General features: G+C 45.7%; 1 protein-coding gene across 4 annotated transcripts in view; it reads right to left on the bottom strand.

Moving 5' to 3' along the window:
• Nucleotides 1-5,236: 5,236 nt before the first annotated feature.
• LOC109903966 (runt-related transcription factor 3) overlaps nt 5,237-20,907 on the bottom strand; it is a 75,237-nt gene continuing 59,566 nt past the window's right edge. For 2 of the 4 annotated variants that reach the window (XM_020501006.2, XM_020501007.2), the window contains exons 7-8: nt 15,956-16,027; nt 5,237-9,144 (exon numbers count right to left, since the gene is read on the bottom strand). In XM_020501006.2, the coding sequence (XP_020356595.2) occupies nt 8,636-9,144; nt 15,956-16,027 (581 nt within the window). In that variant the 3' untranslated portion in view covers nt 5,237-8,635. The remainder of the gene's footprint in view (nt 9,145-15,955; nt 16,028-20,907) is intronic. The other 2 variants (XM_020501008.2, XM_031788255.1) reach the window with 1 other exon arrangement.

Raw genomic sequence — 20,907 nt, 5'->3', positions numbered from 1 at the left:
GCTGAGGCTTCTGGGAGGGTCATGGCGCACACAAACGTCGGCCAGAGAGCCCTCTGGTTGAACAACGCAAGGGTGTCTGAGAAGGGGAAGATCCTGAATGAACAGATTGATCCCACCAGGTTTGAGTCTAAGAAAAAGGAGACTGAGGCTCGGGGCTTCCTGATACCACAGAAACAAAGCCCCAGAAGCCCACGTTCTCCCAGTTTGTCACCATGAGGCCTCCCTCACAGAACTGGAGGATCCCTAAGAAGCCTCAGCAGCCTTCCTGGCAGCTCCGACCCAGGCACAGACTCAGTCCGCTCACCAGAAACATGGTGCCTCAGGGCACAGGCCTCACTCCAACGAGCAGCGGAGATCCCTTCCATCTAGAGGGAAGGGGAAGAAGCGGCACACCTAGCACAAGGTGTGGCGGCTCAAGGAGCCGGCAGAGCTCCTCTGACCTTCCGATCAAATCAAATTGATTTATATAGCCTCTTACATCAGCTGATATCTCAAAGTGTTGTACAGAAACCCAGCCTAAAACCCCAAACAGCAAGCAATGCAGGTGTAGAAGCACGGTGGCTAGGAAAAGAAAGGCCAGTCTCCTCGGGAGTCCTGCGACAGGTCACACATGGCAGCGGTGTAGCACGGAAGCCCCCCACCTCAAGATCCACAAACCCTCGTTGGGGCGGGTCAGCACCACTGTTCCCCAAGTTCAGTTCTCAAATAAAGAGTTTCCATCACATCCAGGCCCACGGCTGAGGATGATTGTTTTGCATAGGAACATTCTGAACAATCAACCTCTCGAGGGCGTCCTTGTTTGGCCACCAGGCCTGGCAGGCCCCCTGTGGGACGACTGCTACAGGGCTCCCCTGTCCCCCCCCAGAGGACAGGCGGGTTCCCTTGCTCCTCACAGAGAGCAGTGGCATGAGTGTGCAGTCCTACTCACCATAGACCAGGAGTACAGACTACAATTTGCAGGGGCCCCCCATGTTTCATGGGAATAGTGCAGTCCACAAGGGTAAGCGGGTTGAGTCCTCGGAGAACCGTTTGAATGGTTCTGAGAGAGGAAGCTCCCAGGGCTTTGATGCTAACACATCGCATGCTGTTAGATTAAATTCTGCCAAATGAGTGGTTCACCACAGACCTCAAGGATGCTTATTTCCACATCAGAGTTTATCCTGCACACAGGAGATATCTAAGGTATGCCTTCGACGTGGCGAGAGCGACGGCTTTTCGTCACTGCCTCTGAGTTTGCCTGGGAACATCAGTCATGTACAGGATGTGTCTGAGTCTTCTTGGGCTCATGGCCTCCATGATTGTGGTAGTTCTGCTTGGTCTTCTCCTCATGAGGAGCATTGGGTGACCTCCCTCTGCTTGGACCTGTTTCTCCACTGGCACATGCGCATGCTTCTCTCTGCAAAGTGTCTATCAGCACTGGAGAGACCCATAAGGCCGTTCTGCCCTACTGTGAGAGCCTTCATGCGCAAAGTAGTAACAAGGGATGGGGGGCAGTCCACGAACGGAGTACGGTGGGCTTGCCTCCGAACGTGGTTGCCACAATTCAGAGCGCCAGAGCCCCTTCTACAAGAGGTCTTTACGACCTGAAGTGAAGGGTATTCAAGAGGCAGTGTGAGAGATGCGAATTGGTAACCTTTCAGTGTTCCATCCCTGCCGTTCTCTCCTTCCTACAGCAATTGCTTGACAATGGCAAGGCCTTTGTCGTTAAGGTCTACTTGGTGGCGATTTCAGCCTGCCGTGTAGGACGAGGTGAGACGACGATTGGGGCACACCCTCTGGTTTGACATTTTATGTAGGGAGCGTACCGTCTCCGTCCAGTCTCCAAGCCACTTGCCCCGTCATGGGACTTGGGTCTGGTTCAGGATGCACTTACAGGCAATCACTTTGAACCCCTGGAGACAGTGGATCTTAAGACTCTGTCTTATAAGACAGCCCTGTTGCTCGCCTTGGCTATGGCCAAGTGCGTTTAGCGGCCTTCATGCGCTCTCGGTTCATTCTTCATGCACTCAGTTTGCCCCTGACTACTCCAAGGTTATGATTTGTCCTAACGCTCATTCCCATGACTTATAGTAGTCAAGCCACTGACCTCTTTCTCCTCCACCCTCCACCGTTCCTTTCTCCAGAGCAGCGACGCATTAACACGTTGTGTCCGGTGCGCACCCTCCACATCTACATGGACAGGACGAGGCCATTCTGGAGTTGTGACCAACTGTTGTTTTGCTTTGCCAAAACAACAGGTTCAAACAATGCCTCTCCCATTGGAGGCTATCGCCAAGGCGTACAGTTGTCGGGGATTGCAGTCTCCCCTGGTTGTCCAGGCACATTCCACTAGAGGAATTGCCACGTCAAGGGCACTGTTCAGAGGCATCTGTCTTGGAGATATGTGCTGCGGCTAATTGGGCTTCCCCTCACACTTTTGTGAGGTTCTATTGCCTGGACGTTACTGCGCCCTCCCTGGTACACACAGTCCTTGGCGCTGGAGGTGAGTAGGATGGATTATGTACATTATTATGTACCACAACAGGCTTTTCAGGAAACGGGCTATTTGCTATCGGGAATTGTCCCATAGTGAGATGTCGAACTTAGTCGACTGAAAGAGATCTTTGGGTTACGGTATTTAAAGAAGAAGATGAGGGAGACATCTCACAAGATTGCCCCTCTTGCACAACTCGGGTTCTTAGAATGAGGAAACTAGAGCAGTGCAGGGTGTTATATAGACATGCAGGGCCTGATTGGCCTGTTAGGCGTGATGAGGGCATGTCCAATGGTGAGATGTCTCCTTCAGAGAACCGGGGTTACATACCATAATCCAAAGTTTTATGTTGTATTACTGTCATCTAGCTGATGAGTTGTGTGTTTGCTCACATGCATTTTGGTGTTTGTGTACCAGTATGTTTGATTGCCATGTATCTGTGGGATTGCTCACTGAAGAATAAATCTCCCAATCTCCTCATACTGTAATACCATTCATCAAGCCGTCTGACTTCTATCACATCCATTCAACTTTGAGTGTGTTTCCCGTCTTCATGGAGAGCTACAGTTTTAGGAAGATGGAAACAACGAAGGAACAGAGGGAACATTAAAAACACTGAACTCTTCTCGTCGTATGTCTATGACAAAGCCAAAGCCAGATGGGAGTTCTTCTGGCCCTCACATGTGAAGCACATGCTCACAGAGTGTGTGAAAACAGCTGTAAAATTCCCCAGAGCTCTAGCTAATTGAAAGCTTACCATCTTCTCTTTGTATTTCCTGAGCCGTGGGGGAGCAGCGTGGAGGGACACTGGCTTTGTGATGAGACTAAAGGAAGTGGATGGGAGTGTTTAAGACAGCACAGATCTGTCATACACTGTGAAGTGGAGCGCCACTCTTTCTGTGTGAGAATCTAACCGGTGTGAGATCTGTCAGCGGGGATTCTCTGTGTGTGTGTGTGTGTGTGTGTGTGTGTGTGTGTGTGTGTGTGTGTGTGTGTGTGTGTGTGTGTGTGTGTGTGTGTGTGTGTGTGTGTGTGTGTGTGTGTGTGTGTGTGTGTGTGTGTGTGTGTGTGTGTGTGTGTGTGTGTGTGTGTGTGTGTGTGTGTGTGTGTGGGGGGGGGGGTTCTGAGTTAATTGAATGCAGTGGTGTCTGGAGCCTGTGTGTGCTCATCCTGAGGCTTTGTTGCCCACAGAAGGCCTGACAGAGCTAAACCCATACAGATGTAGGATCTTAATTTGAGCCAGTTTGCTACAGCAGGAAAATTATCCTGCAGCAACAGGAAATATGAATTATTATGGGGAGTAAGTAATGGATATTTTCGTAGGGTTTGATATTTTTTTTGTAAGGGGAAATCAAGTCTGAAATTTCTAATTAGAAATTACAAACTTCAGAAGCCTTTTTAAACCTCAAATACACCAAGTTTTTAGTTTCCCGCATAGCAGGAAAGTTCTCCCTCAACGTGGTGATCAAATTAAGATCCTACATCTGTACGGTGAAAAGAAAGGAGAGAATAAAAGAGGAGATGAGAGAAAAGAGTAGCTTGGGAGGAGAAGAAAGAGTTTAAAGGTAAAAAGGAAGAGAGAGAAAGCAGCATACCAGGGAGGGAGAAAGAAACAAGGGAGTGAAGGAAGCAGCGGACCTTTTCATGGCATCTCAAAAGGTAGAACTAGTTTAAGAGTTAGAGATTGTGGGCATTGTATTTCAGGTTAACCACAGAACTGATATCAGACCACCCTACGAGAGAGTGTGTTTAATCCTGTGGGCAGACATCAAATGGCCCAAATAGATGCCATCAGCACTGCATAAATTAACACCCAACCTTACAGTGGAAAAGAACGCCGACATTCCTAACTTTGACTCTTTTGTTTTTTAACAAGTGACAACTTGCCAAGGTGCACTGTGCTGAGATTGCCAGGGTGGTGTCAGATTCCTGGGACGTGCTTTATTTACGCCCTGGGTACTGCCGTGTTGACAGCTGTGGCGTTTGTGAGGCACTGAGGAGTGTGGGTAATTTGCCAATGAGAGGCGTACTGATGGTAGACTGGGGGATAATTAGGAGGGTAGGCTTGGGTAATGCACCACCATTGAGATGATGAGATGACAACACAGAGAGAAGGGTTTTGTATTTCTGGGTCTAAGCCTAAGAGGGCATTGGATGAGAACATAATTTGCCAGAAAGTCATGAATTAGAATGCATTGAGTTTGATTCAACTTTGAGATGTTTTCCTGCTTTGTACCCATTATACTGTACCCGTTAGTCTGCTGAGGTGATCCTGTTTGTATTTCTAGGGGTTGAATTATAACCTTTGCCTACGTGTTACCGTGTTCACTTTCAACACCTTCCCTTTGCTAACCATAGAGGTATTTACAATCCAGACTTTTCAATATTTAATGTCAGAATTGAAGAAGTATTATCCAGTGGAATGTCTTTGCAGTAAAGCTAATCATGTTGAAGAATTTGGTCGTAAATATTTGAGACCCCTCCAGTATTACTCAATGGTTCTATTGTGCTATAACTTGTGTTGACTTAACTTTTCTCCTTTTTTATTTAACTAGGCAAGTCAGTTAAGAACAAATTTTTATTTTCTATGACGGCCTAGGAACAGTGGGTTAACTGCCTGTTCAGGGGCAGAGCGACAGATTTGTACCTTGTCAGCTCGGGGATTTGAACTTGCAACCTTCCGGTTACTAGTCCAACGCTCTAACCACTAGGCTACTAGGCTATATTATAATTAGAATAAAAACAACGATCACGAGAAAAAGCTGAAATTGATGTTTTTTTTAATGAAAATTGTTAAAAACTACATTATCCGCACACTTTACAAGCACTTAATACAGTCTTTAAAGATATTACATGGATGAAAATTAAATTAACATATCAGCTTCAGACATACATGCTTTGAGCATTAAGAAAAAGGAAAGAGAGCAAAATGAATTAACATTAAGGTATAACAAAATGAAGAGGAGCTTCTTTAAAATAAACATCAAAAGATCCAACAGAAAATAAAATACAATTAAATTGTATCATTTGGCCTCCCTGTTTTGCAAATGTCATATGATATACACACAACCTCTTTCATAAGAGTTGTGGACATGTTTTCGACAGATCTTGGAAACCAACCAAGGCTTTACAAAAGTTACCACAAACAATTTGTGTAAAACAACAGATCCAAACTTGCAATGGAACAATATTACAGGCATTTCTTTGGTTTTGATATAACCACATCATATCAGGTACATCTTTGGTTTCTCATAGCTGCATGAATTTTGCCCAATCTAAAGTTAGGCCTTCAAACCCAAATGGATGAGTAGGAACACAGTCTAGGACATGCAATGTTTTCCCTCCACTCACCAGGAGATAGGAATGAATATTGATATTATTGATGGTCTTGAACAAGAATAAGGCATAGGGAAGTAGATACTGTATGTGATTAACCATCCCTAAATGGTAGAACATAGGCTCTCAAGAAGCCCCAACAAGTCTCATCCTCCTCCTTATCACAAAAGAAAAACTCTGCCAGTTTGTAACATGAGACACCTGACACCATGACTTAATTAAGTGGCTTTAACACAGCTCATACAAAGATGCTCTGTCCTGACATCATCTTAATCCTGGGCAGAGCCCTGAGCTGCTGGCACTAATGAGCAGTAAATTACAATAGGATGGAGAGAGATCCCGTTTATAAAGGCTTCAAAGGACTCACAGCTCATGAAGAACAAAGGGGCTTGTTTTTTTGTTAGGATTGCCCATGTTGTTGGTAAGAGGATCCCACTTTGACCTCCCTTCTCTTCATCCCTACTCTAGGTGTCCCCCTGGGGTACAGGGATCATGGCTGCGACAGCATGGGGAAAGGCCCTTGAGAATGTGCAGACCTGTACCTTTACCTCTGTCACTGCTCAATCTACTGTGGTTCTAGTAAGGATATCAGAAGCTTGTTCTCATATGAGCGGTGTGTGTGTGTGTGCATTTGAAAATGAGCTCACTTCATCGCTAATGTTTTGTGAGTCAGTTTATTCAGACATGCCAAAATGGTTTGAGATGAAGCCAATTAAAGTCTGAGGTTTCAGTCGTTCTTCGTGCAGGTTAGTATCTTTGTCTGATATACAAAGAAACAAGATCTGCATAGCCACATAATGTGGGTTGGATTGACAACTGTGTGCCTTAGGTATGTAACCATTTTTTCTCTCTCTGAAAGGAAAATCTGTGTACATAAAAGTTTATTATGATAATTGAATGTTTAGAACAGTGCAAAAAAAAAAGTTTTTTTGCGATGAGTTTGGGGCCTTAAGGAGGCTGGGGGGGATCTTTAATCTTTATAAGTAATGTGATTGGTGAAATCTGCTGAGATCTGTGGTTCTGATGGTGGAATATCATGAAAGTTTTTAGTGCATCTACGCTACATTGGAATACAAAATAATAACAATAGAAGTGTATTTTTTTCATAATTTAGGAGCAATATATTACACAGATTCAAATTTTTATATTAAACAACAAATGAACAAAATAGTTCTATAAAAAGAGAAGTTGGAGAGAATGCTAAATGATTTTGGGCATAAGTGAACATTTCCTTAAATTTGGCTCAAATAAATATAAAAAGTCAACTGTGCTATCCAGTTCAAACATACTATACTAAAACAGTTTGCATACAGAATGAAAAAAAAAGCACTGAGTGTACAAAACATTAACAACACCTTCCTAATATTGAGCCTCAATTTGTCGGGTCATAGACTCTACAAGGTGTTGAGAGCGTTCCACAGGGATTCTGGTCCATGTTGGCACCAATGCTTCCCACAGTTTTGTGAAGTTAGCTGGATGTCCTTTGGGTGGTGGACCATTCTTGATACACACTGGAAACTGTTGAGCGTGAAAAACATAGCAATGTTGCAGTTCTTGACACAAACCGATGAGCCTACTACCATACCCCATTCAAAGGCACTTTCATATTTTGTCTTGCCAATTCACCCTCTGAATGGCACACATACACAATCCATGTCTCAATTGTCTCAAGGCCTAAAAATCCTTCTCCTCCCCTTCATCCACACTGATTTGAAGTGGATTTAACAAGTGACATCAATAAGGGATCATAGCTTTCACCTGGATTCAGCTGGTCAGTCTGTCATGGAAAGAGCAGGTGTTCTTAATGTTTTGTACACTCAGTGTATATATCATAAGTAAAAATAAAGAAAACAGTCCAACAAACTAAAACAAAAGGAATCCATAAAATTCCTGCTTAAAAAAAAAAAATCTGCTAATGTCCTGTACAGTCTTCAAAATATCAGCTATTCTACTGCATAGATTATCAATACATTAACAACTTTACAGGGGAGCTTCACTCAGACATCAGTACAAATAGTACATTAAATTGTCAAGCAATGCAGAATTACTTTGAGACCATGTATTGTTTTTAATGATGTTTCATGGACTGAAGGGTGAATCTCCAAACCTCACACCAAATAAAAGCTTCAGAATCAACTGTTATGTTACATTAGCAATACAGCCACAAGCCATCTAGGGCAGGTTCTGAGACACTCGTGAAGCAAACATCATATTTGACCTCTGTTATCACCTGACAGTGAAAGGCCGTTGAGGCAGTACAGTCACTGGTCTGGATGCTTAGCTTGTAATGCCAAGAAAGGTACTGTCATCTGAGGGAAAAGGATCGTTTTGGTCGTGTTGGCTAGTTAACCACAATAGCACTAGCATTTTTTTCAGTTCATCAGCTGCATAGAGTGAATGGCTATGAAGGTTTTGCCTTTCATAGTCTTTGGTATGCATGTACCTGTTTTTCAAAAGATCCTGATATATTACTATGGCTTTTTGTTGTAACACCATAACATCTATTTACAGTTATTTTGCATTTCTTACTCATCAATTGAAAAGCATGAGATTTGTATGGTTTCAGAGCCTCAGAGAGTAGTCCCTGTCACAGTGCAGGATATACCCATGGCTTGCATAAAGGCAATCTCTGGCCATGGCATCCTGACAGACAGTGAATGTCTTTGGTCAACTAGGAAAAGGGTACGAAGCAAGTGCGCGAGAAATAAAATACAAACATGCAGCATTTATTTTTGGGGGAGGATTCATCTTTTTTTGTTCGTTCATCTTCTTTACTTTTGCTCTTTCTCTCTTCTCTCTCCTGCATTTCCTCTAGCTGTCTGACAGTCAATAAGGCCTCCAGACAGACTCGTCCATGCGTCCAGAGCCGCTCATGGCCGTGGGGGAGTTGCTGTGGCTGCCGTCTGCCTCCACCCCCTCGCTCTGGTTGTTCAGGCCCTGGTTCATCAGGCTGTTGCCCCCTCCAGAGGCTGAGACTCCAGAGCAAGGCAGCAGGCGGGTGGGGGAACGCTCACCCCCGGTCCCGGCCGGGCCCACCATGGAGAACTGGTAGGAGCCGGACCCGGTGCCATAGTACAGGTGGTAGGGGGAGGAGTTGGACTGGAAGTGGCTGCCCTGGTTCTGGTTTCCAGGGTAGGGCGGGGGCAGGTAGGTGTGATAGCGGGAGGAGGCAGACATGCCTGTCACACTGAGGCCTCCGATGCCTGTGCTGGAGGGGTTGGCTGAGTAGGTGAAGGCCCCTGGGTAGTGCATACGTGGGTCTGAGAAACGGGGGTCGGTCAGCGGGGACAGAGAAGGGAAGGTGGTCCTCTGGGGGAAGAGGTCAGCGGTGGGACCTGAGCGAGGGAGAGAGACATGACAGATTTGGTTTAGAAACTCCTGGCGCACATAGATCAAACTCATGGAAATGTTTCAGAGTCAAAGTGAGATAGGGACAGAGTTCCTTCCTTTGACAGGAAGCTGTAGTGAAGTACCACATCCCCAACTGACAGTGTGGGGCCTCCAGTCTACAACCCTGCAAACACTAGCTACAAGTAATAAACTGAGACATCAAGCTGTGACAGCACATCACCACACAGCTCTGTGAACCAGATGAAGTTATGAGTGTCCTCCCTCTCAGCCTTAACATAGCCCTCCTACAGAACCCTACCAGCTGAACTAGAGTAATGTACAGGAACAGTGTTCTCTGTTGTTTGTAGGAATGAAAAGAGGTATTGTCAGAGCAGAGTGGTGCTTTGAGTAAACACTGACAGCTTGTTGTGCAGCGTGTGCTGTTGTGTAACTCTACATACCGTACATCAAACTGATGAGAGAGAACAGGAAACTAAAGAGGTAACCATCCCATTCAGACAAACAGAGGGAGGGAGAGGGAGAGATTTCTATGTATTTGTGTATTTTGTAAAAGTAATGCAAGCCGTCTCAATGTCACATTCTTGTCAGTGCTAAACTATCCTGAAGTGTAGTCACATAGGTAACACAGCACACAAAAGCCAGCTGTTTTGACTTAAATTTCATTCCCTGATTTATTCAACTGATCTTGCTCAAGGGTTTGACTCTGCAGTTTTTCTCGCTGGGATTTGGGGCAGCTCCTGTCACCAGCATATTTCCTTAAACACAACACCATACCGCCCCCCAAAAAACATGCATGACTGCAGGGTTAGGCTGATTTTGCAGTTCTTTCCAAATGTGTGTGTTTCAAGTTTTAATGTCACGTACAGCGAAATGCCTTTCTTGCCAGCTCTGACCCCAACAATGCACTAATCAATAAGAATGTAATACTAAAAATAACAAGAGAACAAAAACACACAAGAAATACAAATAAGAACACGAGAAAGTAAGTAAGCATACTATATACAGGGTCAGTTCGTTTGTGTGTGTGTGTGTGTGTGTCTCTCTCTACCATTGATCTGGTAGCTGGCTGTTTTGGCTACAGCATGCTGCCACCTACTGTACTGTAGTATCTGGGTTTGATAGGTACATACAGGGACAGATACACACACCATGCATTGAATGTATGCACCTAGGCCTTCAGCTAGCCTACCTGTTGGATCAGTCAGGTAGAGAACCCATAAAGGCTCCACTTACAATTACCAATATTGACAACGGTGATTTTTCTTCTTCATTCCGTGTGATGTAGGCTTCTGTAAACCAATAAACTGATGTTTAATGTTAAACGGACTACCCTTGTATTTTAGTTGGGTTTTGACTGTCTCTATGCACACTCTCAGGACTCGACCCACTCACGCACACTGACACTCCAACACGCACATGACATGCACACACATTTATACTGACTCTACGCACGCGCACACGCGCACGTGCACGCGCACACGCGCACACACACACACACACAACCTTCGTTTACGCTGCTACTAATCTGTTTATCCTGTATATAGCTTCTTACTTTCCTCTGTTCTTCAATTTGTGTTTATTGTGTGGTTTCTGTTCTACGTTAGGTTATTTTCAATACTACATTGAGTTTGCAAGAAAGGCATTTCACTGTACTCGTGCATGTGACATTAAACCTTAACTCACTACTCGATCAGTTTCACTTCATTTTGGCAGGCAATCAGGAATGAAGGTTTGCTCAGGGTGCGGCAGTCAATCACCTCTGAGAAAGTAGGCCAACGGGAGCCATAGAACACCTGACAACTGTCACTCATCTCTTAGGTCATGTCTCACGGTTTTCTTGTAACTGAAGCCATGGTTTTTGGAATAAGAAATATATGTATTATGACATTAAATATGCAGCATAGGCCTATATCTGAGACTTATTATGGCTTTGTCATTTAGACTTTGTTATGGATTTTGGTTTTTGCCAATACCATTCCCATGCTCACCTGTGTCATTATTGGTAAGTCTCCCCCTCTTGCTATCCTACTGCAATGTTCCTTCCCTATATGCTGTTGCCCACAGTGTATTGATGTATAAAACATTAAGAACACCTACTATTTCCATGACATAGTCTGACCAGGTGAATCCATGATCCCTTATTGATGTCACTTGTTAAATCCACTTCAATCAGTGTAGATGAAGATGTTAAATAAGGACTTTTAAGTCTTGAGGCAATTGAGACATGGATTGTGTATGTGTGCCATTCAGAGGGTGAATGGGCAAGACAAAAGATTTAAGTGCCTTTTAAGATTTAAGCACCCGTTTAAGTGTGTCGAGAACTGCAATGCTGCTAGGTTTTTTACGCTCAACAGTTCCCCGTGTGTATCAAGAATGGTCCACCACCCAAAGGACATCTAGACAACTTGACACAACTGTGGGAAGCATTGGAGACAACATGGGCCAGCATCCCTGTGGAACGCTTTCAACACCTTGTAGAGTCCATGACCCGACGAATTGAGGCTGTTCTGAGGGCAAAAGGTGTTCCTAATGTATTGTAGAATCGGTGTATGTTTTAATCTAGATGTACATGGATGGATGTACATGGCTGGATGATCTTGTCAGTAGAACTTTATATGGCCTGTAGCATGGGTGATTTTCTAGTACATAGGAAAGAATGGCATATGTGTACTGATGAATAGTTAGTTATTGGGTAATGTGGGCATGCAGGTATGCATGTATGCTCTGGAATTTGATTGACTTCCTTGTCTTTTGCTGTGGCTTGGGAGTGCTCAACCTACATTGTGAATGCCAACACCAACAGGTGTGACATGGTTCCTTGCCCCCCCTCCCCCCGGCTGAACCTACTCATTTGTTTGTCTGATTCCACTGGATTTGGTTTGGATGGGCTCAGTGTTCCCACATGACTCTAGTATAAAATGTGGATTTGGATGGCAGAGAAAAGACAGGCTGTATTTGTGAAACAGCAAGTGCTTGCACGCCACAGCCCCGAGGGGGGAAGATGCTGAACTTGCACACCACAGCCCCGAGGGGGGAAGATGCTGAACTTGCGTGCCACAGCCCCGAGGCGGGAAAGATGCTGAACTTGCGTGCCACAGCCCCGAGGGGGGAAGATGCTGAACTTGCGTGCCATAGTCTTGTTGAAATGTCTTTCCCCTACGTCTGGAGAATTGGGTCCATTTTCAGCAACAAAAAAATATGTTCCTTTGCAATTTCCACGGCTCCTGCTTTCTTTTCTCAAGAACACATTTATTTTCTGCAGTTGAAAATCTCTTCCTTTTCGGATGAAGGGGGGTTAGTGAGGAGGGTTGGGGGTGTTGTTTCTTTTTCCAGAGTCTACCAGGCACCAGAGTCGGGCCCCGTATCTGATTTCACGCAAAGAAAATCCAAACCTTCAGCTGCTGTTGATTCAGTATAAGTGGAGTCGGCCCACTAATTCCTACCGGACTCCCAAAAAGCTCCCTTTCTCTCTCTCCCTCTCTGTCTCTCTCCATCTCTGTCTCCCTGATAAATATAGGCTTCAGGGTGGAGCCTGTATCTGTGGCACGGGGACTTGATGGCTCTGGCGGCTTTGGCCCACCCCACACATGATCTCTATTTAATTGTCGCCAGTGGAAACGTGTTGACTAAATTGCGGCGGGGAGAGGCTCCTGTATTTTGTCAGGGGAAACTCAACTGGACACTTATCACAACACCTTAATGGGGTTGTGTCCCGTCACAACCTTGGCGGTGGGCCAGCCAGTCTCCACCACTGTTTACCTCTCAGCAGCTCAGCTGCTCCCTCTAGAGGAGACGGGTAGATCAGCAACTCTCTACTCAGACACAGAACCACAGTTTTGCAATCTTCTGTTAGCTACCCTGATCTACACACAGCCCCCTCCTCATCGCTCTGCCAGCTAATTATAGGCTGAGGCTCTGCGGCTCCGGGGCTCTGGGGCTGTGGTAACAGCGGGGCTGTGGGTACAGGGGAGGAGGAGTGTTGGATCTTTGGTCCTGATGCGGCCTAGCTGGTAGCAGCGGCCCACCCAACACATGATCTCCATTAGGCTCAGCTGAAACGTGTTGACTAAATTGCAGGGACAGGAGTGGGGATGGACCCCAGAGGGCTGGTTGGTGCGGCCCGCCGTCTGTGATGTTCCCACTCTAAAAGGGGTGGCGGCTGGGAATCAAGTTTTTTTTAATAGAGAACACATTGTTCTAGCGCGCTCCTTTTTCTCCTTCACTCTCCTCTCTCTCTCTCTCTCTCGCTCCCTTGCTTGTGTGCACGTTCCCATATTGAGTTCTGCCACACCGCAGGAGCGGGGGAAATCTCTTTCTCTCTGTCTCTCTCGCTTGCTCTCTGAGGTCCACTAGTCCACAGTCAAGCGTGTAACCCAGATATGGAGGGAGGTTAGCCTCATTTGCTTAGGGGAGAAACTGATTTTGGTTGTTAACATAAGGGCGAGCTGAGTTCGCCAGTGAGGTGTGTGTATGTGGAGGGGTGTGGTGGTGGTGGGGGGGGGGGGGGGGGGGGATGCAAATCCAGGCCCTCACCTGTGAAATGTTTACTCAGGCTGAATGCAAACTGTGACGAGCAGCGTCCAGGGAATGGTGTCTCAGGCAAATAAGTGGAGGGGCGGGAAAGGGGGAGAAAACCTCAGACCAGTCTGGTCCAGAGAGAGAGAGATGGAGAGAGAAATCTCTTCTCCTTTCATCTCCTTCCCTCAGACCGCAGCCAGAGAGGAGTGACTGTCCCATGCTTCCCAGACCATCACTGATTTAAGAGTAGATTAGATTTTTTGTTGATGAGTTGTGAGAATGAAAAGTTATGTTACGAAAGTTTGGCCAAGAAATACATTGCCAGGGAAATAATGTTGGTCCACAAGCCAAAGAATAGGAGACACAAATGAACACAAATGATCCTTAGATGTTTGTTTAAGCGCTCAGGCCTTGGGGTTGGAGCTTCGCATCGGATGCAAATAGCCTTCACCTCTTACCGTGGCTCTTCTGAACTAGAACAACACGGTCAACAACCCCAAAGCCCTCTCCATTGCAGCCACTGTAGCATGTGAGCCCAGCAGGTTTTGCATGGCTCTACCTATCACTAGCAACACGATTGAGGCATTAGGGAGTTTGTGATGATACAACACCAAGATGTTCCTAATGCATGAATGAAGTTACAGCCGAGAGGAATGAGCCAATTGTAAGCTGGGGATGATTAGGTGACCATGAGGGCCAGATTGGGAATTTAGCCAGGACACCAGCGTTACCACCCTTACTCTTACAATAAGTGCCATGGGATCTTTAGTGACCACAGAGAGTCAGGACACTCATTTAACATCCCATCTGAAAGACAGCACCCTACACAGGGCAATGTCCCCAATCACCGCCCTGGGGCATTTATTTTAGGCCAGAGGAAAAGGTGCCTCCTACTGACCCTCCAACACCACTTCCAGCAGCATCTGGTCTCCCATCCAGGACCAAACCTGCATAGCTTCAGAAGCAAGCCAGCAGTTGAATGCAGAGTGGTATGCTGCTGGCCAATGAGTTCTGGCCAGGTGGCATGTGCACTCTTCGATATTATTATTGATCGTAATAGTTAAAAAATCTGTCTCTCTGGAATTGGATATGAAGTTCATGATTAGACATTAGGACTTCTGCCCACTACCGTTAGTCCCCATCAAACGCCAATTCCACTTTTCACACCCTAGTGAGTATTTTGCTCTGAAGTGAATATCTGTCAAGGGAATGTCTCGCTCGCGTAGTGTCAAAAGTAAATATGTCAATCTATACATTCCATCTCTGCGTATATTCCATCTTCTAGTCATTGAAAAATTATGAAACTGCTGCATTGTGTTTGGAAATCACTGACAGTCACATCTAAAGTCTGTTTTACAACGGGGGCTTTCTCTTATCAAACCTTTTGAAAACCATGATTTTCCAACAAGCCTAATTGATGAGTCATACAGAAGAGGCTTAGTATGAGGATCCACAAGGAGTAACATTGAATGGTGTGTAAGCAGATGACTCAGCAGGTCTGGTGCAGTGTGCTTCGGTGGTTTCTGGGAAGAGAACGGGTGGGTGGCTGTGGGGCAGGAGAAGAAGAGTGCCAAAACACCAGGGAGGGAGGGAGGAAGGGGGTGTTTTGGAATGTTCTGGGATCCAGAGCTCTGAAGGCAAACCAAAACGCATTCCCCAAAATGTCACAATGAGTGGAACGCCCATTGCATATCCTTCGTCCCAGCTCTTCCATTATCTCTATATTAATTCCACCTTGTCAAAGAGATGATTGACTGACTATTGATATGAAGCAGAGTGTCTTAATTGTTGTTCTCAGCTACTCCTGAAGATGTTGGATAGTGTGAATTGGCTAGGGTAATGTTGTGTATGTAGTCCAAGCCTCCTCAATCATCCCCTCTCTGTACATTTCATGCCTGTTTTCTCAGACTAGTAATTATGGCCATCTCTTATTGCTCACCACGCCTCTCGTACTGCTCAGTGATTGGGCCTGGCATGTTATGATTAAGCCTCAGAAACAAACAAACAACACAAGCAAACCTCTTTCCCATATAGGCCTGCACAGAGATATGACTTGCGCGGAAATGCACCTAAAACCGGGGTCATATAAGCAGAGCAGGATACTTGTTCACTTCCTACCGCTGTGCGAGGGTGTGTGAATGAGAGAGGCCGAAAGAAAGAGAACAAAACAAAAAAACGAGCGACAACAATAGAGAGAAAGCACAAGTGAGAAGTAAGGCGACGTAGAGCAGTTTGGGATAGGGGCCCCAGGTAGAGTAGATATAATATCTCTCTTACTTGACCATCTGAGGTCGTCCTCCACCTTGCATGTCTTCAGAGTTGGTGGGTCAATCTGGTCAGACCACAGGGCTGCAATGGACATAGATAGTATGTGTTAATGAAGGAGAATTTAGACATGACACTAGCCTGACACTACTGTAGTCTGGGCGGGTATGACAACGACCTCATTACATGAGTGTTTCTAATTCTGATGCACAGTAGAAGCGCAAGAGGATTAGAGAGAATTGTTTCCGGTTATGATTCTGTAGGTTCTGTGCATGTACTGTGTTCGAGTGAGGGGAGTGCAGATCTCTTCAATGCCCTAAAAAAAGCCAGCAACATGTCAAAGCTATCTGAGTGTGGTGGTTTGGCTGTCTACCTGTGACAGGCTTGCCTGTGCTGACTGAGCAGAGAGGAGGGCAGAAGGGGAGCTCTCACTGGAGTGAGACTAGAGAGAGGGCTTGGGAAAACAGGGCTGAGAGGCTGATGGAGCTAACAGAGATATTTTGGTTTCTCAGGGGTCTGGGAGGAGGAGGTGTGAGGCCTTTGTTGGCCTGTCCAGTCAGCGTGTCAGGGAGAGAAGAATCCTTACAAGCGCAGCGCGTGAGACCCTGGTTCACACTCAATGGCCACACCGCAGGAATCTGACAATTTGACATGCAAAGAGTGTTAGTTTGCTCTCGGACAGAGATAGGGCAATTGTTACAAGCCAAACTGTACGAATGAACCGTGGACCTCAAACACACATGCTTTTACTTGTACACGCACACACATGCACACACATGCCCACACATTCTCAAAAAACCACTAGTTCATATACAGATTCAGACATACTGATAGCAGTGAAACGGTTAGACGTTGGCAGTCATATACTGTATCTCCTGTTATGAACAAAAATATAAATGCAACATGCAACAATTTCACCGATTTTACTGAGTTACAGTTCAAATAAGGAAATCAGTCAATTGAAATTAATAAATTAGGTCCTAATCTATTGATTTCACATGACTGGGCAGGCCCACCCACTTGGGAGCAAGGCACACCCACTGGGGAGCCAGGCTCAGCCAATCAGAATTACAGACAAAAAATACTTGTCAGTTTCATCAGCTGTCCGAGTGGCTGGTCTCAGACAATCCCGCAAGTGAGGAAGCCTGATGTGGAAGTCCTGGGGCTGGCATGGTGACACGTGGTCTGCAGTTGTGAGGCCGGTTGGACGTACTGCCAACAACGTTGGAGGCGGCTTGTGGTAGAGAAATGGACATATAATTCTCTGGCAACATCTCTGGTGGACATTCCTGCAGTCAGCATGTCAATTGCCACTCCCTCAAAACTTGAGACGTCTGTGACGTTGTGTGACAAAACGGCACATTTTAAAGTTGCCTTTTATTGTCCCCAGCACAAGGTGCACCTGTGTAAGGATCATGCTGTTTAATCAGCTACTTGATATGCCACACCTGTCAGGGGGATGGATTATCTTGGCAAAAGAGAAATGCTCACTAACAGGGATGTAAACAAATTTGTGCACAAAATGTAAGAGAGATAAGATTTTTGTGGGTATGGACAATTTCTGGGATATTTTATTTCAGCTCATGAAACATGGGACCAACACTTTATATGTTGCGTTTGTATTTTTGTTCAGTATACTGCAACTCTAAAATGTGCAGTTTTTTCACACAACACAATGCCACAGAGTTTTGAGAGAGCGTGCAATTGTCATGCTGACTGCAGGAATGTCCTCCAGAGCTGTTGCCAGAGAACTGAATGTTAAATTCTCTACCATAAGCTGCCTCCAACGTCGTTTTAGAGAATTTGGCAGTACATCCAACCAGACAATGTGTATGGCGTCATGTGGGCGACCGGTTTGGGGATGTCAACGTTGTAAACAGAGTGCCCTATGGTGGCGGTGGTGTTATGGTATAGGCAGGCATAAGCTATGGACAATGAACACAATTGCATTTTATCGATGGCAATTTGAATGCACAGAGATACTGTGATCAGATCCTGAGGCCCATTGTCTCGCTATTCATCTGCTGCTATCACTTCATGTTTCATCATGATAATGCACGGCCTTATGTCGCAAGGATATTTACACAATTCCTGTGAGCTGAAAATGTCCCAGCTCTTCCATGGCCTGCATACTCACCAGACATGTCACCCATTGAGCATGTGTGGGATGCTCTGGGTCGATGTGTACAACAGCGTGTTACAGTTCCCGTCAATATCCAGCAACTTTACACAGCCATTGAAGAGGAGTGGGACAACATTCCACAGGCCACAATCAACAGCCTGATCAACTCTATGTGAAGGAGATGTGTTGCGCTGCATTAAACAAATGGAGGTCACACCACATACTGACTGGTTTTCTGATCCATGCCCAAACCTTTTTCTAAAGGTACTGTATCTGTGACCAACAGATGCATATCTGTATTCCCAGTCATGTGAAATCCATAGATTAGGACCTAATGAATTTATTCCAATTGACTGATTTCCTCATATGAACTGTAACTCTAACTCCGTAAAATCGTTGAAATTGTTGGCTGTTGCGTTTATATTTTTGTTCAGTATATTTATATTGCAGTTTTGACATGAACATACAGTAACTAAGGCCTGGAGAGTTCATGTCCCTGTCCCTAGCCGGGCTACAGTAACACTACACTATAGTATGAGCTGAGGAACAACATCCTAACCGCTATATTAGCAGTTGTGATCCTGACCTTGAGAGGGGCCAGGAACAGGGGGAGGAGGTGGAGGGGGATGTTCACCTATGCCCACACTGGGCCCAGGCTGGCTGGGATTGGGGTGTGTAAAAGCTCTCTCACCCCCGGAGCTACTCTACTTCCTCTCCAAAGGCCCGGATCAGCACTTAGCCTCTGAGAGGTCCCGCGCTTCGCCCCACAATGGGAAATTCTTACACATAAATGGGGTTATTCAGAAAGGTTTCGAAGCAGCTGGTGCGATCCGCTCAAGAAAATAAACATTTCCTTCAAATATTTTGATTGGCTGGTGGACAACGTCAATACCAGCGGCACAGATTACCCCTGTTAATATGAGTCTCAGCCCCCTGGGTGGGGATAGAGATTGGGGGAAGGGGGTAGGTGCATTAGGGGTAGAAGACGACGACCGCGTCACAAATATGAACGTTTTTGGGGTGGCATCAGCGATGGCTGGGAAGACACAAATAAACACATGCTCTGCTTTTTGAAGTACATTTGGAGATGAAAGGGCCAAAATGGCGTCTGTCCTCATGACTCCGGATTCGGCAGCGCCTCAGAGACATGTAATGCGCCTGTCGTAATGAAGCGTGTCATTGAGACACAGTGAATGCTGGGCCTTGTGCTGGCTTCCTGTTTCGCTTAGGCCCTAGGCGTCACCATGGAGAGATAGAGAGAGAAAGAGAGAGAGAGAGAGAGAGAGAGAGAGAGAGAGAGAGAGAGAGAGAGAGAGAGAGAGAAAGCGAGAGAGACGCCAGCAAGGAAGGGAGAGGGAGAGAGCGTGTTAGAGAGCGAGTGAGAGGGGAGGAACATGGCCTTGGCTCAGCTATGTGGGACATTTGATATGTCTTTTGAGCCCTCACTTAAACATGAGTAAAAACAAACACATCGACTGAAAAATCCTATGTTCTATTTGAGAGCCCCCTGCCCTGCCTCCCTTTCCCCTCTCCTCAGACTCAATAGAGACTGTTCATTGCGCACATGTAGTTTCTGTAATTGCTGAAATGTAAAGCTCGACCCGGCTCTGATGTTAAATTATAACTAACACAAACAGTTGAGTCTGGGAAAAAAGCTCTCTTTTCTCTTTTTCCAGCTTACTGTTTAGAGATGGCTTCAAAATAGTTTTTTTTAAATTGGAGAACAAAAACATTTTCAGTTTGAATAATTCAGATCTAACTAAGGTCACAAAAACAGAGTAACCACAAGTGCAGCTCTTAGGCACCATAACAAATAAACCCCATGGCGACCATTGATATATTATGTAAATACAGCGCGAGAGAAGTAAAACAGAATCTCTCGTCGCTGGTCTGGATTCCCGCTAGTTTTGGTTGCATTTGGCCTGAGAGCTCCTTTCCTGTATGGGTTTGGCACGGACCAGCATGCATTGCTGCCCAAATGGAGCTTGGAGCCAACAGCATCTCCACCAGGCTCACAGCATGGCCACCTCTCTCTGGTCTGACAGACAGTCAATGACCCACAAACCAACACAATAACCTAGTAAGCACATCTGGTACTAAACAGACATGGAGGCACGATGCTTTGACCTTTCCCTCTATAAGCATGTGCTATGTGCCCGGCTGCATGTTCCAGGGACTGGCATACTTGTGTCTTACAGTGACTCTTTGTTGGTTATAATTGGTTGATAATGTCATGCTGGGTGTTAGAGTGGTTTTGAGGTTTGAGGTAGACACAGATCCAGGATCAGATTACCCAACTCCACATCCTAACATTTACCATTAGGAGGATTAAATAATATCTGACCCTGGACTAGCGGTTAGGGGCTCTGGGTCTGATCAGGGCTGTTAGTGGTAGACTGGAGCAGGCATTCGCTTGGGGGGCCAGCCGGCTTGTTTATGTGGAGTAAACAGTGTGGTCAGTGTGGACAGGAGAGGAGGGGTAGAACCTCCCTCTAGCTAGCAGGACTCACAACCAGAGAGAATCTGGGATAGATTCACCTGTTTGACCTTTCACCACAGCAGAACTGCTGCAGATGTATGCCATTGGAAGAGTTTTGGTTTATTGGTGGAGTATCTACGGTAACCACCAGTAAATTGTTTTATTTTGACCCCTGCTATTTTGTAACCTATACCATACAGGTGCCACGGCTTAGCATTCGACCTTGTGAACAGTATTATATAATTAATACAACTAGAGTGTGTTTTATCACTCACAGCCAACACACACACACACACACACACACACACCACAAGTTTATTGGGCCCTCATCAAAGCAGTGGAGCACTTGACTAGATGGCCGAA

Source organism: Oncorhynchus kisutch, linkage group LG14 (assembly GCF_002021735.2).
Source record: "Oncorhynchus kisutch isolate 150728-3 linkage group LG14, Okis_V2, whole genome shotgun sequence".
NCBI lineage: Eukaryota > Metazoa > Chordata > Actinopteri > Salmoniformes > Salmonidae > Oncorhynchus > Oncorhynchus kisutch.
The sequence above is the reverse complement of the archived record's forward strand: the minus strand, read 5'-3'. Positions and strand labels throughout refer to the sequence as shown.